General features: G+C 51.0%; 2 protein-coding genes across 2 annotated transcripts in view; both read left to right on the top strand.

Annotated features, from left to right (window-relative positions):
• Positions 1–1193: 1193 nt before the first annotated feature.
• LOC119406721 (ATP-binding cassette sub-family C member 2) overlaps positions 1194–15098 on the top strand; it is a 197075-nt gene continuing 183170 nt past the window's right edge. The window contains exons 1-2 of the mRNA XM_049420186.1: positions 1194–1390; positions 8493–8639. Of these exons, the coding sequence (XP_049276143.1) occupies positions 1196–1390; positions 8493–8639 (342 nt within the window). The 5' untranslated portion in view covers positions 1194–1195. The remainder of the gene's footprint in view (positions 1391–8492; positions 8640–15098) is intronic.
• Positions 3137–6680, top strand: LOC125760206 (uncharacterized). The gene is made up of 2 exons (XM_049419976.1): positions 3137–3772; positions 6104–6680. Exons 1-2 carry the CDS (start codon positions 3151–3153, stop codon positions 6547–6549), a joined length of 1068 nt encoding a protein of 355 aa, XP_049275933.1. The 5' UTR covers positions 3137–3150; the 3' UTR covers positions 6550–6680.

Raw genomic sequence — 15098 nt, 5'->3', positions numbered from 1 at the left:
CTCCCTGTTGAAACTGGACTCATGCGGCAAATCACTTTTCTTGCTGCAATACCTGCTACCAAACGCTCTTGATGATTCCCATTGCATTTGTAGAAAAATTATGCACAGTATGGCGCTGCGCAAAAACCGTTCATCGTACCCAGTATGTCCGGTCAATTGTTACCACAGTGAGGCCCTTTTGTACAAGGAATTACCGTAGAAAAGCATACTTGTTAGCGCAGCATGCGCCAACAAACCGTAGATATCTGCTACTTAAAACGCCTCACTGTTGATTCCATGTTCGGGCCACACCACCTAGATATTTTTTGGCTCGGGCCCGTGTCGGGCCCGATGTGCGGTCGGGCCGGGTAGGTGAAATATTTTCTCGGGTTTGGGCTGGGCCCGGGTCTCACTTTTGAGTCACCGGGCCGGGTTCGGGCGGGTAAATTTCAACGAGTCCCGGGCTCGGGCCGGGCCCGGGCGGAGAATCACGGCCCGTGCAGTGCTCTACCTCAAACACGATAACAAGCACGGTGACTAGAGACATAAGTGCTGTATTTACGGCAAGACAAGAGTCGAAATTCACGAAGGCAATCTCAGACCACTTCGCCATGCTTCGCTTTGAGTCACGGTTGCCATAGTCACAGCAGACATGAAGGAAGCTTGCGGCGAAAGTTTTGTAAAAAGAAATTACAAACGACCTTATCAAATGTGAATAATGTCGATGTTTTGTCTTGTGAAATAGTAGAAAAACGATTCCTTCATTTTAAATTTTACGTCAAATCTGGCATTCTTTGTTTTAATACCTAAATTGGTACAGCGCAGAAGTATCGCCTTTGAGATGTTACTTCTTCGTAGACCCCGAGATGACCACGGCGGGGGATGCGGTTTAAAGAACAGATATATTGTTAAGCTCACGCTGAACTCCGTGCATTGACAATTTTTTGTCTAGCTTTGCTTCCTTTACTTCAATACCAATGCAGTATTGCAAAATAATCTTCAGATGCGTGAAAAGTATTGCCATTGTTTAGGAACTACTTCGTTTGTAGCGCAGAGGAATGCAAATATGAGCAATGCGGCCTCATGGGTGGAGCTTATATTTATTCTTAAGCTGTCACGGACTATAGTGCGGAGAAGCCTTTCGCTGAAGTGTTGCAGAGAGTGTAACATGCCGCCGAATTTCTCTCTCCTTTTTTTTCCTCCGCAGCGTCGCAGTATGAAGCTTCGTGACGACCGGCTCAAGAGCATGCTGGATCTGCTCAGTTCCATACGGACCGTGAAAATGTATGCTTGGGAACAAAGTCATCTCGACTCTCTGAAGCGCCTTAGGGAGCGGGAGTTAAAGCATGTTCTCAAAGTCAACATCATCAATGGAACAGTGGATGCCATCTACAGTGCCCTGAGTTCTGTGGTGAGTTGATGGCAAGCGCATTAAATAACATGTGCTTTCTGCTGGTCCAAGTGTTGTGTCGTGCGACCCCTGGTGCCATGCTGAGACACCAGTGCTGTTGTGCTTTCTATTCATGCTACTGGGGGGAGCTGGGTCTCTGCCATGCCTCTGTGCTACCACCAATCCGGCGTGGCCATGCCGGTCATGTGACCCGTGCCTCGCGGACCAATAGCCTTTCTTCTCGCTCCTTAAAACCGCCTGCAATAAACGCGGGAGAGCAGTCTCCCGTCAGTCTCGCCGGAGCTTGGTCTCTGCGTCGTCACTCCGCGCGCCCTCCCGTCGTTCGGCCTCTCCGTCGGCCCGCCGCGGGTTACGCCGCGCTCCTGCCCTACACAACACATGGCGACGAGTTACTGAACCCGGTTCAACAGGCGACGCCAGGAAGAGCACGACGTAAGTGACACTCACCTCGAGTCGCATTTTTCCTGCACGTCGGTGCTTTGTTCTTCCTGCTTGCTACATTGGCGTCGGCCTGCAATTCCCTTGTTCCTGCTCCGGCTACCGAACGACGCCACCTTCCTGCTTGAGCCTTCTGCCTACCTCCTGCACACATGGCGGCCCTTTTTGCCAACCTTCCTCCATTCCTCGACGTGCCCGGCACGCCTCCTATTCCGTGGCATAAATGGAAAAAAATTTTCCAGGTACACCTGAAGGCGGCCGGCGGAAGCGGCTGGGAGGACGAAAGACGCGCGTCAGCACTTCTCAGCGCGCTCGGTGTCGAGGGCCAGCGGAAATACTTCGCCGCGCAGGAGCAGCTCGAAGCTCAAGGCGTCCAAAATGCTCCACACACAGCCAGCACGCCGGCGGCGTTGGGCACAGGCGCGGTGTCGACGACGGAAGCGGCGGCGGCGACGGAGTACGACACGTTGCTACAATTCCTAGACGGGCTCTTTGCCGAGACAACTAACGTGCTAGCCGAGCGGCACCTTTTCACGAGCCGCGAACAACTGCCCGGCGAAACCTTCCTCGAATTCGTCGCAGCTCTCAAGGAGAAAGCCCTCTCGTGCAAGTTTGGCGCCACTTACGACGACAGAGTGCGGGACCAAGTAATTCACGGAGTCGCCAACGCACATGTACGGGCCAAGCTACTGTCGTACGGGGAAGGCCTTACGTTGCAGAAAGCCGAAGAAGTTGGACGCGACTTGGAGGCGCTCAACAAAGCCAACGCGGCATTCGGAGCGAATGAACGGCTACTCGGCTCGCTCGCCGGGGACGGCGGTAGCGTCCAGCGCGTCGCACGTGGCTACGCAGCAGCTTCACAAAATGGCGGGTCGGCTACCTCGGCGGCCCCGCATGTGACTCAACATGGCGGCGGCTTCCCCCCCAACTCGGGTGGCCGCGTCCAAGATGGCTACGCGGGCTCGTCAGCGCGCCTCCAGGACGGCGTTCGCGGCCAAGATGGTCAGCCTGCTTCCAAGCCTCTAGTTGGCCCTTGTTTTCGCTGCGGCAAGTCAGGGCATTTGGCGAATTCCAGAAATTGTCCGGCAAAAAACAAAACTTGCCAATTTTGCCGCATCAAGGGGCATTTCGCGGCAGTCTGCCGTAAACGGCAAGCGTCGGTGCAAGAAGTTGCCCCCGTCCAAGACGCTGACTCCGGCACTGCCACAGTCCTGTCCGTGCAGGCTGCGCCGACTAGCCCAAGAGACTTGCGCATCCCTGTTATCGTCGGAGGACATAGCCACATGTCATTGCTGGTGGAAACCGGAGCCACTGCATCATTAATGACCAAGAAGGACTTCGACATGCTTTTCGCTTCGAAGCACCGACTGCTCCAAACGTCCATCCAACTGCAGAATTTTTCGAAGCACCGCATACCGGTCCTAGGGTATTTCCGCACAGACTTGCAGCACCATGGCAAGCGGGCCTTTGTCACCTTCTACGTGACCGCACACGGCACTTCACTGCTGGGGCTCGACGCCATCCAGCAGTTGGGACTCCTGATCGACGGCGCAACGCTAACGTGTCGTCTGGCTTCACCCGTTTCCTCGCAGCTTCCTGCAGGTGTGCCTCCGGGGTTCGAGCACCTGTTCGACGGGGAGCTGGGACTTGTCAGGGACTACGTCCACCGGGTCAAGAGGCGGCCGGACATCGTACCAGTGTCCGCCAAGCTACGTCGCCTGCCTCTGGCGCTCCGGCAACAAGTCGCCAGCGAGCTGCGTCGACTCGAGGACAACGACGTCATCGAGCGGGTGTCGGCATCCGAATGGGTGTCGCCACTCGTGGTCGTCCGTAAGAAGGACGGGGACATCCGCCTATGCGTCGATCTGAGAGAACCGAACAAGGCCATCGTCGTCGACGGGTTCCCACTGCCCCATGTGGATGAACTGCTTCAAATGTTGAATGGTGCGTCATACTTTTCAAAATTGGACTTAGCATCAGCATACCACCAACTGCTCCTAGAGGAATCTAGTAGAGATTTAACTACGTTCATTACACATGAAGGATTGTTTCGTTTTAAAAGAGTATGCTTTGGTCTAGCCTCCGCGCCTGCGGTATTTCAAAGAATGATGTCTAGTATCTTGCAAGGCTGTAACAATGTTGCGTGTTACTTGGACGACATACTAGTATGGGGAAGCTCAAAGTCTGAGCATGATGCGAATTTGAAGAAAGTGTTAACCTGCATTGCGCAGAGTGGCATGAAACTGAACCAGAAATGCATTTTTGCGGTGAAGGAGTTAACATTCCTGGGGCATAAAATTTCTGCAGAGGGTATATCGCCCATGGAAAGCAAAGTTCGGGCAATCCTTAATGCTCCTCCTCCTACGTGCCTGAAAACCCTTCAGTCCTTCCTTGGCCTTACAGGGTATTACGCAAAATTCCTTCACCACTACGCAGACCTCGTTGAGCCACTCCGCAACATGCTCAGACAGGGCCAACAATTTTCTTGGTCAGAAGATACGCAACGCAGCTTTGAACAAGTGAAAGCTCGCCTTGCATGTGCTCCTGTCGTAAAAATGTTTGATCCTTCATTACCGGTGGTTGTTACGACAGATGCTTCTGATGTTGGTCTGGGTGCAGTGTTACAGCAACTTGTCGGTTCTCAGTTACACACCATCGCCTTTGCATCTAGGACCTTAACCCCTGCAGAACGAAAGTACTCTGTGGGCGAGAGAGAAGCATTAGCATGTCTATTTGCATGTGAGAGGTGGCACGTCTATCTATGGGGAAGGCGTTTCACGCTCAGGACGGATCACCAGGCAGTAGTTGCCCTGCTAGCGGCAGGTAACTCGGGCAGACGTCCTCTCCGTATCTCCAGGTGGTCGGCCAGGCTAATGTATTACAACTTCCACATAGAGTACTGCAAAGGGTCTGAGAACCGTGTGGCTGATGCATTGTCGAGGCTTCCATTACAAAATGATAGTTCTACTGTTCAGGACGAGGAGATTGTCTCCCTTGTAACCACTGTAGTCGACAAGCAGACTGTTCAGGCAGCTACTGCGTCTGATGAAGCATTGCAACGGGTCATTCACTACGTAACTCGAGGATGGCCCCAGAAAAAAACTCTAGACTCAGCACTGATGTCCTACTTCCACGTACAGGACGAGCTTTCTTTCGTTGACGGACTCCTGATGCGGGGCGAACGTGTAGTTATTCCAAATGTCCTAATACAGACTTTCTTGCAGTTAGCCCATGAGTCGCATCAGGGTATTGTTCGCACTAAGCAGCTGCTACGTGAGCGCTATTGGTGGCCTCACATGGATAGGTGTGTGGAAGAGTTTGTAAGGCAATGTCACATCTGCCAGCTCGCTGATAAGTCGGCTAAAACTACAGTACCTCCATTTCAGCCAGTACAGTGGCCTGAGCAGCCATGGCAGCAGTTAGGTATGGACATCATAGGTCCTCTGCGTACAGCTCCTAACCCTACATATGCTATCACCTTAATGGACTATTATTCTAAGTGGCCTGAAGTCCTTTTTACCAATTCAATCACGACGCAAGACGTCATTAAGCTGCTCAATGCTGCTTTCAGCCGTGAAGGTCTCCCTGAAACCTTAGTTACAGATAATGGACCCCAGTTTACGTCCAGAGAATTTCACGATTTCTTAAAGGAAAGAGGCATCGTCCATCACTTCTCATCCAACTATTACCCGCAGGCAAACGGGCTAATAGAGAGATTTAACCGTGTTCTCAAGGAACACATTCAGGTAGCTAAACTGCAACAGAAAGATGTCATTCAGAGCACTACAGAGTTCTTAGGGTCTTACAGGATCACTCCTCATTCTACTACTGGTTGTTCACCAGCTGTTCTGCTTCACGGTCGCCAACCGCGATCAACCTTAGACATCAGTAAACATAAGCTTCCGGGTTTGCCACAAACCTCTCCTTCAGCACTTCGTGAAAAGGTTCAGCAAAAGCAGCAGAATACTAAGTCCTATGTAGATGTGCGCAAGGGCGCCAAACAAACTCGGATTAAAGTAGGCGATAAGGTAAAGGTTAAGCTACATACGAAAGGTCCATTCAGGTTCAGCAGACCCCTTACAGTCCTACAACAAGTCAATCCGTCCACATTCCTCCTCAGCGATGGCAGGAAGTGGAATGCTTCAAAGTTAACGCTCGTTCCGCATGTAGCTGCAGCATCCCTTCCGTTAATGCCTCATTCTGAGCCCATCACTGATGCAGATCTCCTCTCTTGTTACGATGACTTGGGTAATCTTCCCTCTACTTCCAATACAGAGCTGTTGCCTCGGCAATCCATTCCTAGTGCCCCGGCTGTCCAGTGCGACGACGCACCGGCTGAAGTGCACACTCCGATGCCTGCGACCCAGGATCAACCATCGGGACTTCAGGAGGAAAGTCCTGGGTGTTCCTCCTCACCTACAGTAAATGCACCAAATTCTAACACGGGGGAGGGAAGAGATGGGAATGGGTCTTCAAAGTCGGCTCAAGACAGCCGCAGCCCACAAAGTTTTTTGCCTGGGAGTGATGGGAATGGGTCTTCAGAGTTGGCTCATGGCAGCCACAATCCGCCAAGTTCTTCTGGGAGAGATGGGGACGGGTCTTCAAAGTCGGCTCCTGACAGCCGCAACTCTCAGTCTTCCTGCAGGGACTGGGTCACGTCGCCCACAGCGGACGCGCAAGCCCCCAGCCCACTTGAAGGACTACATCACAGACTAAAGTAGTCCGCATCTTCTGGGGCTATACTGCCTTAGAGGCCCGCAGTATAGCCGCAGAGGTCTAGTGTTTGTGTGAACTTTTCGTGCATAGTGCAAGCTGGCACTTGTGTTGGCGTGGTGAAGTGACTTTTTTTTGTGTGTGTAACATAGGTGGTAATATGTACATCTAGGACTGAACTTCTGCATATTGCAGGTGCCATCTTTAGGAGAACTTGAATGTGAATTTTTTTTAGTGGTTCCTGATGTACCACAGTTACAATTGTATAAGGATGCAATTCTTCCCAGGGCGGGACGATGTTGTGTCGTGCGACCCCTGGTGCCATGCTGAGACACCAGTGCTGTTGTGCTTTCTATTCATGCTACTGGGGGGAGCTGGGTCTCTGCCATGCCTCTGTGCTACCACCAATCCGGCGTGGCCATGCCGGTCATGTGACCCGTGCCTCGCGGACCAATAGCCTTTCTTCTCGCTCCTTAAAACCGCCTGCAATAAACGCGGGAGAGCAGTCTCCCGTCAGTCTCGCCGGAGCTTGGTCTCTGCGTCGTCACTCCGCGCGCCCTCCCGTCGTTCGGCCTCTCCGTCGGCCCGCCGCGGGTTACGCCGCGCTCCTGCCCTACACAACACCAAGGAAGAGAAACTACTCAAGTTTCATGGCGGACCTATGCGCAACTCTGCTCCCGTAGGGACAAAATGCATCAACTCTATAGATATACCGAACGAACAGCCCCATCTACTGTACGGCTCTGTAACTCTCAGCTCCGTGTTCTCAACGCACGCTGACCGAAGAAAGCAAGAGAGAAATAAAAGGGGAGAGATAAGGGGGTGTAAAGCGAACGGCAGACGCGGCATGCGGGCTATGTACTTCGGCGCATACCGCCTTGCGAAGCTCGCAAATAGATGTCTGTTGGAATCTGCACTGATCGAGTCTTGCTTGGCGGCACTGATTTACCGCGGACGCGCGCAGCAGCGTCTGTGACACTGCCTAAACGCGTTTACATAAGTAAATCATAGCTTTCATCGATCTACAACCCGGACAAGCTGATGTTGATCAATCATGCACTCTCGCACGTGTGCGACGTCAGCCGTCTGTCTTAAAATGCATATATCGCAATATATTGTTCTGAATGTCTGGCTTATGTTGCAGGCCAACGCCTCCTCTAGAAAGATGCCTGCCGTGTGAGCCAAAAAACTCCTGCCCTACCCTTTCCCTCATTCCGCGCTTCTAATGAGGGCAGTAGCTCGCGATCCTTGCGGTGGCCGCTTGCAACACACATTTGCGCATGCGCGCATTACCCCCTCGACGTCACACCACGTAAGCCCCATTAAAAACATTAGGGCAGTACGTGGCGCCATCTCTCGACAAGCGACCACAACTCAAGGCAGGGCGGCGACAATGGCGTAGCCAGCGACGCCGCAGGCATGTTTATAAAGGAGGCATTGTGCAGGCGAGCAACTAAATTGCACGGAGAAATAAGAACTGAGGTTGAAGAATGCTTTTGCGCGCGCCGATCATTTCCGAACCAAGGCACAGTGCCGATCTTGTTCACGAAACAAGTTCGCGTTGCCACATTATTTTTCCTCGTTCAGGTAACTGATGAATTCAGGTAACTCGATGGTTCAGGTAACTCGATTAACTATGGTGTTTGTTACCTTGTTACCGGCATTGTCAGGGCTCCCTAATTGCCTGAGCAGCGCACGCAGTATTGGAAAGGCATCGCAGAACGAAGATAAAAAACCAGTAGGTGGCACCTAAAAGGCTGCGATAGGCGACTGGTTTTGTTTTCGCACCCAACTAAGCATGGCGGATTGAGCTTATGGGACTGTCGACAAATGGCGCTGTGCATTTTGAATATCCCCTGTTATAAGCGGGCACTAATCATGCTTTATGTTGTTATGTGTTCTTCCATTCTGGGGGGCAGAATAGGCTAAGGAGCGTGTTTATTTTTCGCAGATGATCATCGTAATGTACGGGTCGCTGGCTCTTCTGGACCCGACTCGCCTGCTTACGGCTTCCGAAGCATTCACTTGTATCTACCTCCTTTCGATCATCGAAGGCTTCTGTGCAGTTCTCACTATCGCCATGAGGACAATAAACGCGGTAAGTCGCGAGTTCAATTGTCGTTTTTAGCAACAATGTCGAAAACTCCGTCGCTAAAGATCACTTGACGCACTCAATGGAACAAACGCAACCTGCACCGCATGTGCCACCCTCCTCTATACTTGGTAGATACGCTGAAGAATAATACAGAAGTATCCGCATGTTGTCCTCGGATTACTGCAACACCATATGAATTCAAGATTATTAAGCGCACTAAAAGAACAGTTGGCCTAGTTGTGCGTGCTCGACCCAAGACACAAAAATAACTAGCGGGAAAAGGCGTGGGATCAGGACGATTATACCTGTGCTTCCAATTTTTCCCTGATGTGTCTCCTCGCCTGGAAACAATATTTCATGTTTGTTACCATGAAATCACGCTTGCAGCAAAAACGCGGCAGCTTTCCCGCGTTTTAAAACTTGAAGGCGAAAGTACGTTACACATTTGTCACATATTTCGGTCGCACATTAAAGGCAAAGAGTGCCTTCATCTTTCTCCATTTGAAATGTGAAGCATTGAGTTCCTCGGAGCCCAGATCTGACATAATGAAATTCTCGCCGGTCATTCTTAATCATCATGCGGGGAGCCTTGCTCCCGCGTTTAGCACGTGGGGCCTCATTTGCCGCTTGTAAGGCCTCGTCTGGCGTAGCATACGGCATAGGCCCCGAAAGGTGACCCCCATTTCTCTGCGCAGTCAAGTGCTGCCACAGCCGCGCCATGTGATGGCAGCGGCACGCCAACTGTTCATACCTGCCCCTCCGCCATTACCTGCTGCCGGAACCTGGGCCATCGCGTCAAGTCTGCGGCGCCCTACATAGGGAGCTTTCTCCATCTAATACTCAGCTCTCCATCTAATGGACATGTTCATTTCGGTGGAGCGCATTCAGTTACTCGAGAAGGCGGTCAGCCATGACGTCATCGCGCTCTTGATCATGTCGGCGCACCACGCCCGCACACCACACTCCCAGCGCTAGAAAATAGTGCACGAGATGTACAGACAAAGAACAATTAAAGCGAAACTTAAGTGGTTTTAGAATTCAGTAAAACATTGTGGTTAACAAGGATCCACATTATTGTCGACGATTTCGCAATTTTATCGCGGTTGTTGGAGAAAAAGCTTTAAAATGTGCGAAAGAAAATTTTGGTTTGCTTCGCCCACGCGAACGCGCCTAAAATGTGGGCGTAGAAAGAACTAACCGGAACTACGTCCTCTTCGGAACCCTTGGCTAAACCCTTGTATCTTCAACCGTGGTCTCTGTGACTTGCTCCGGCGGCGCGCGTTGCCGGAGTGCGGAGGCCACGCTTTAACAGTGCTGCTGTTGCAGATGACACGGCACACCGAAGATGACGTCACTGCGTTCGCTCAGCATCTCAAGAAGCCCTGCAGCTGCAGCCGCTGTTTTTTGCCAAGAAGTGCTGTTTGCGTTCACTTTCAGAACTCTCACATCGGTTTTCGAATTCAGCAAGGGTCAAACTGTGATTACCCATTATAATGTCATTTAAAAAAATGCTTCAGCTTCACTATAAAGGGCTCCTCACCATGTCTGAGCATTTCGAGCTGACAAGTGCACTGGGCACTCACGATCACGTCTGCCAAAATTTGCAGCGCTACGCGCCGCGGAAAGAGGTGAAATTTCAAACAGAACGCCGCTTACAAGTCTCGCAGGCGCGCGCCTCCAGATGGAGGAGATGACGTACAAGGAATGGCCCTACGTAGTTATCTGTGCTCCGACGTTCGCTCAACAACCTATACTCCATCTCACAAGCTGGTTGCAGCAGCGTGGAAGCTAAGAGGTGTAAACAAAGCAGACGCTTGCGCAGCAATGCATAGTTCTGTTTGTAATTGCATTATCATTGGAGAAGGTTAAGAAAGCTTCGTTTGTTTCGCACGTGCTACGTCGCAGCAATACGTGATATGCTAATCAAGACTCGCATGTAGGTCATAAGCATTTAAACATTGCATCGGTAAATGCCGATAATTTTGATGATGAACAAGCATGACAGCGCGCACGTTGCCATATTCGATCCCCCGCTTCGATGCGAACTCACGCTTGCAACTCGCCCGCGGTCCTGACAGCAAGAAATAAACGGTGGAAGAGGCTGTTGCGTTGTGTCATCTCACGCTGAGGACAAAGTATCAGGTACGCTTTGTCCTTATTATTGAGATATAGCTGTTTCTTCAGCCACGCCTGCTAAGCATTGTACCGGAGAGTTTAAAAGCGAGTATTGGAAACAGTGCAAAATAGACACGAATACATTGCTGTCGAAGCGCGAAAACGCAAATATAACAGAAAAACAAGCGTTGGTTTAGAACTTGCGGGCCACACAGCTCATGATGGTCACTTCGTAATTTCGAGGCGCAAGCAACAAGCGTCGAGATGTGCTGCCATATTCTTTTTAGGGGCGAAGCTTCTTAAAGCGGCACCCGTTCGTCCCCGTCGTAGTGCGTAACCAGTCTTAACGCTAGTACCAGATCTTGACCTCCAAGGTGGTGCCGGTGGGAGATTTCTCCTGTGCGTTGTTGAACAATAAAAAATTCGCAGCGTGCGCGTTAACTAAAAGCCGAATTCTTCTGTCTGTCATTCCCCATTAGCAGCCATTGGCAAGTTCCAGTAGGAAACGTTAGTAGAAGTAGAAGTGTAAGTGTTAGCTAAAAGCCGACTTCTTCTGTCTCTCATTCCCATTAGCAGCCATTGTTTACCTCCAAGGTAGTGCCTGGTGAGATTTCTCCTGTGCGTGATTAAAAAATAAAAATTTTGTTCAAAACGCCGTTGATTGATGAAATAAACCAACGAAAGACGCCAGATGTTTTCTAAAAGCAAAACGAAAAGACGCCAGATGTTTCTAAAGCAAAACGAAAAGACGCCAGCTGCTTAACGAAAGACGCCAGATGTTTTCTAAAGCAATGGTTTTCTAAACAATGAAAATTCACAGCGTACATGTAAACTTAAAGTGAGCTGCAAGTCATCATAACTCTCATCGAACCTTTAGTATAAACGCGCCCGATCTCACGTCGGTGATGATGTACTGGGCAGAATTCACGGAAGATTCACGGTTTACCGATGAACCTCCGCAGCTTCGCCCACTCATCATCATTCACGCCGTGGATATGCTGTGATTTTTTTAGATAAGAAGTATCTTTTGGCGGAGCACAAACTGGTGGTGGTGTGCGGCGTGACCACCCTTCAGGCTCGTTCACACCGGCGACTAGCAATGGTCGAGCAACTAAGTTAATCGCAAAGCGACTGGTCGCAAACGGTCGCAAATGGCCGTTTTGGTCGCAAAGCGACTGCTTTGGCTCAGTCGCTCGCTGCTCGATTTTTCAGTCGTGTGACTGCAGTCGCAGACCTCTGAACTAATCACGTGCGCAGGAACAGGACATCAGCCTATTTTACGGGGCAACGGCAATGCAAGCTGTATATGAGCAGACGTGAATTCTATATGGCGGCGCATATTGGTCGCACGCAGGTGTAAACATCGGTCGCTTTGAGTCGCTTTTTGACCGCCAGTCGCAAACGGTCGCGCGACCGTTGCTAGTCGGCGGTGTGAACCGGCCTTTACTGCGCATGCGCAAACCCTTTCCACATACCTCTTCTCCACACACCTCCTCCCAAACCCCTCTCCACTTGCCCTATCCACTTACCCTCTCCCCCTTTTTCCTCCACGTCCCTCTTCCACTCCCACTCCCCCTCTGGAACGCGGGCTCGACAAGCCGAAACGCTTCTTCGCATCGCCCCTCTCCTGCGCAACGCCGCGATGAGCGCCAGCGCATGCGCGTCCCCTCCCCCTCTCTCCTCTCCTATGCTCCTCCCCTCGAGCGCCTGACGACTGCCTTCCTCGCTCGCCCTGTGAGAATTAACACCAAGGCTAGAGGGAAGACACGACACGCGTAGCGTTCCTCTTCGCGTTCCACGACGCGAGGTCAGTAGCATGCCCAAACAAAGCCAACGGAACGCGATCGTGCAAGTGCTCCGGCTTCGCATCGCCTCATGGTCCTATTCAGTGGTAGTATAGTGGTAGATTGTGTACTTTTTAAAGACGACAGTCTTTCTTGGGATACTTAAACGGAGAAATTTTGGTCTGTCTTTCTGTTTGTCGGCACGTCCCTCGATTCAGCCACCCGGCCAAAGTTGAACCACTTGCCCAAGGGCCAGCCATCTTGAACGGCTGACTAGGTTCATACTTGTGTACATTGTTGATCAAAAAGCAAACATTACGCATATCTGAGGCTCAACATCACTAGGCAAGTATTAGGTGGTGTGTTCCTTTAATAGAAAATGCATACATACGTAATTCTAAAGACCCTAGTTTCTTAAGCTGCGCTGAAAATGCTACGGCGCGTTAAACTTGACTTCCTCCGTGCCCTCTGCACGAGCTCATTGTTGTGTTTCGGTTTCGGTTCTGTATTGCACTGTACGAATGCCATGGGGCGCCGCTCTGGCATTCCTTATACCCAGGCGACGTGTAAATAAAAGAGTGTGTGGAGAGTACTCGTTGACTGCGGACGTTTCTTATGCTTCAGCGCTTCGCGCAAAATCGCGTGTTCGGGCTGGCTGGCGTCCCCGCCGGTCGTGTTCGTCACCGCCGGTCTTCGTCTGCTGCTGCGCCGGGACTACCAGCCCGCAACACAGCACTGATGTTTCCCGACGTATTTCCAGATGGCGTCCATATCTCACGCAGCGCCTCTTCTATCGTCTTTAGACGACATTTGCAGCGAAGCATGCAGATACGCGGCCAACTTTTTTCCTGCGCTACCGTTGCTGCCCAACGCTACAAGCGTTCATTGCTACCGTGTGCTCGCTTTACTCGGCCATGCGTTGAGGCTCCCAACGCGCGTTCTTTTTTTTTAAAGACGATAGTCTTTCTTGGGGAACTTAAACGCACAAGTTTTGGTCTGTCTTTCTGTTTGTCGGCACGTCCCTCGATTCAGCCACTCGGCCAAAGTTGAACCACTTGCCCAAGGGCCAGCCATCGTGAACGGCTGACTAGGTTCATACTTGTGTACATTGTTGATCAAAAAGCAATGAATGCTATAGCAAGAAACTCATGCTATATGAAGTGAGGCTCGCCAATGAATACTCTCAGTTTGAACAGCGCTCCTGTTGCAAAGGCGGCCGAAGCAGCGAAGGAAACTAGCGTGCTTCAAGTGTCGAGCTGTGACACTTGATAGTTCGCGCTCATCTTCTGTTTGTTCGTTGTGCGGCGTCCCTTGAGCTCGAGTGGCTTTCGTACACTCCGTGACATGAGCGCGGACATCACGGTGAAAGCGTGAAACCAGTGAAACATCCCTCTTCCCCTCAGCACGAGAAAGCCGCGCGAGCAGACAGCGGAAGGGCAAGGTTCTCCTTGCGCAAGTATAAGATGAAGCGAGCGAGCTCGCCGACGACGACTTTTAAATGCGCCCGTCGCGCTCCTAACGCCATCTCGCTGGTAATGAAGAAACGCTTATAAGCGCAGCCGTCTCTGAGTCCGTCCAGCGGTAAAGGGTGTGTATATTAGAGCACTGCACGGGCTCGGGCCTACCCGGAAACCCGGGCCCGGCCCGGCCCGTGGGCCGGGCCGGGCCGGGTAAAGTAGCTTTCACGGCGGGCCCGGGCCGGGCTCGGGCCTGAAGCTCCGGGATTAGGGCCGGGCCCGTGTTTGAGGTGGCGGGCTCGGGTCAGGCCGAGCTTGGACTTTGCTCCGTGCTTACAGGGCCCCTAAAGTGAAACATTGAATCGGTTTAGACCGATAGAGAATCCGAACGTCATTAATTTCACCATCAGTGAGTCTATTAACAAAGGAGGCAATCAAGGTCAAAGTTCCATTTTGAAATTTCGATCTGAAATCTCCGCACGTGACGTCATGGATTTTAAAGTGTATTCGTCGTATTTTGGGGACCTTGGCTCAACGAAATTTACAGAAACTTGGTATATCAATTCTGTTAAGGCCCCTCAGAGGTCAATGTACTTCATTTTTACCCACTATAAGCTACGTAGGGCCCAGTAGATGCCATCAGAATCTATGACGTCGCGGCGCTTGGTGCGTAAATTTCAAGTTGGCGTGGTTACTTGCATTTTCCTGCGAGTTTTCTCTCTTACCAAGAGTCTTGTCGCGGCGAGCGTGGTGCTTTTGGATTGGTAAAAGAGTAATTTACTGACAATAGGAAAATCGTTTTGTGCTTACGTATAAGCCCCACATTTTATCTCGAAAAAACGCTTTTTCTATGTGGGGTAAGCTCTTTGGAGAAGTTTTATGATGGATAAGTACTGAACTTATTTTGCTTCTTGCATATGAGCTACTTGATTTATCTGAAACGGGCGAGCTAAAAGTAAATAGACCAGCCGCTTATATGTAACATCTCGCTATTCCGTGCTTTATTTGCTTTCGTTATTATTTTATTTCCTAAATGTTACTCTGTAATCGCAGTAATAAATGTAATATAATAAAATTATACTTATGAGATGTCATCGCAAGAGCGA

This window comes from Rhipicephalus sanguineus, chromosome 10, assembly GCF_013339695.2.
Source record: "Rhipicephalus sanguineus isolate Rsan-2018 chromosome 10, BIME_Rsan_1.4, whole genome shotgun sequence".
Classification (NCBI taxonomy): domain Eukaryota; kingdom Metazoa; phylum Arthropoda; class Arachnida; order Ixodida; family Ixodidae; genus Rhipicephalus; species Rhipicephalus sanguineus.
This window is presented reverse-complemented; position numbering and strand designations above follow the sequence as displayed.

Excerpts from the sequence above, each read along its gene's own strand:
- LOC125760206 (XM_049419976.1), top strand. The coding sequence starts at position 3,151 with ATGACCAAGAAGGACTTCGACATGCTTTTCGCTTCGAAGCACCGACTG. Across the intron at positions 3,773-6,103 it reads ACTGCTTCAAATGTTGAATG|AGCTGTTGCCTCGGCAATCC; the intron begins GTGCGTCATACT and ends CTTCCAATACAG.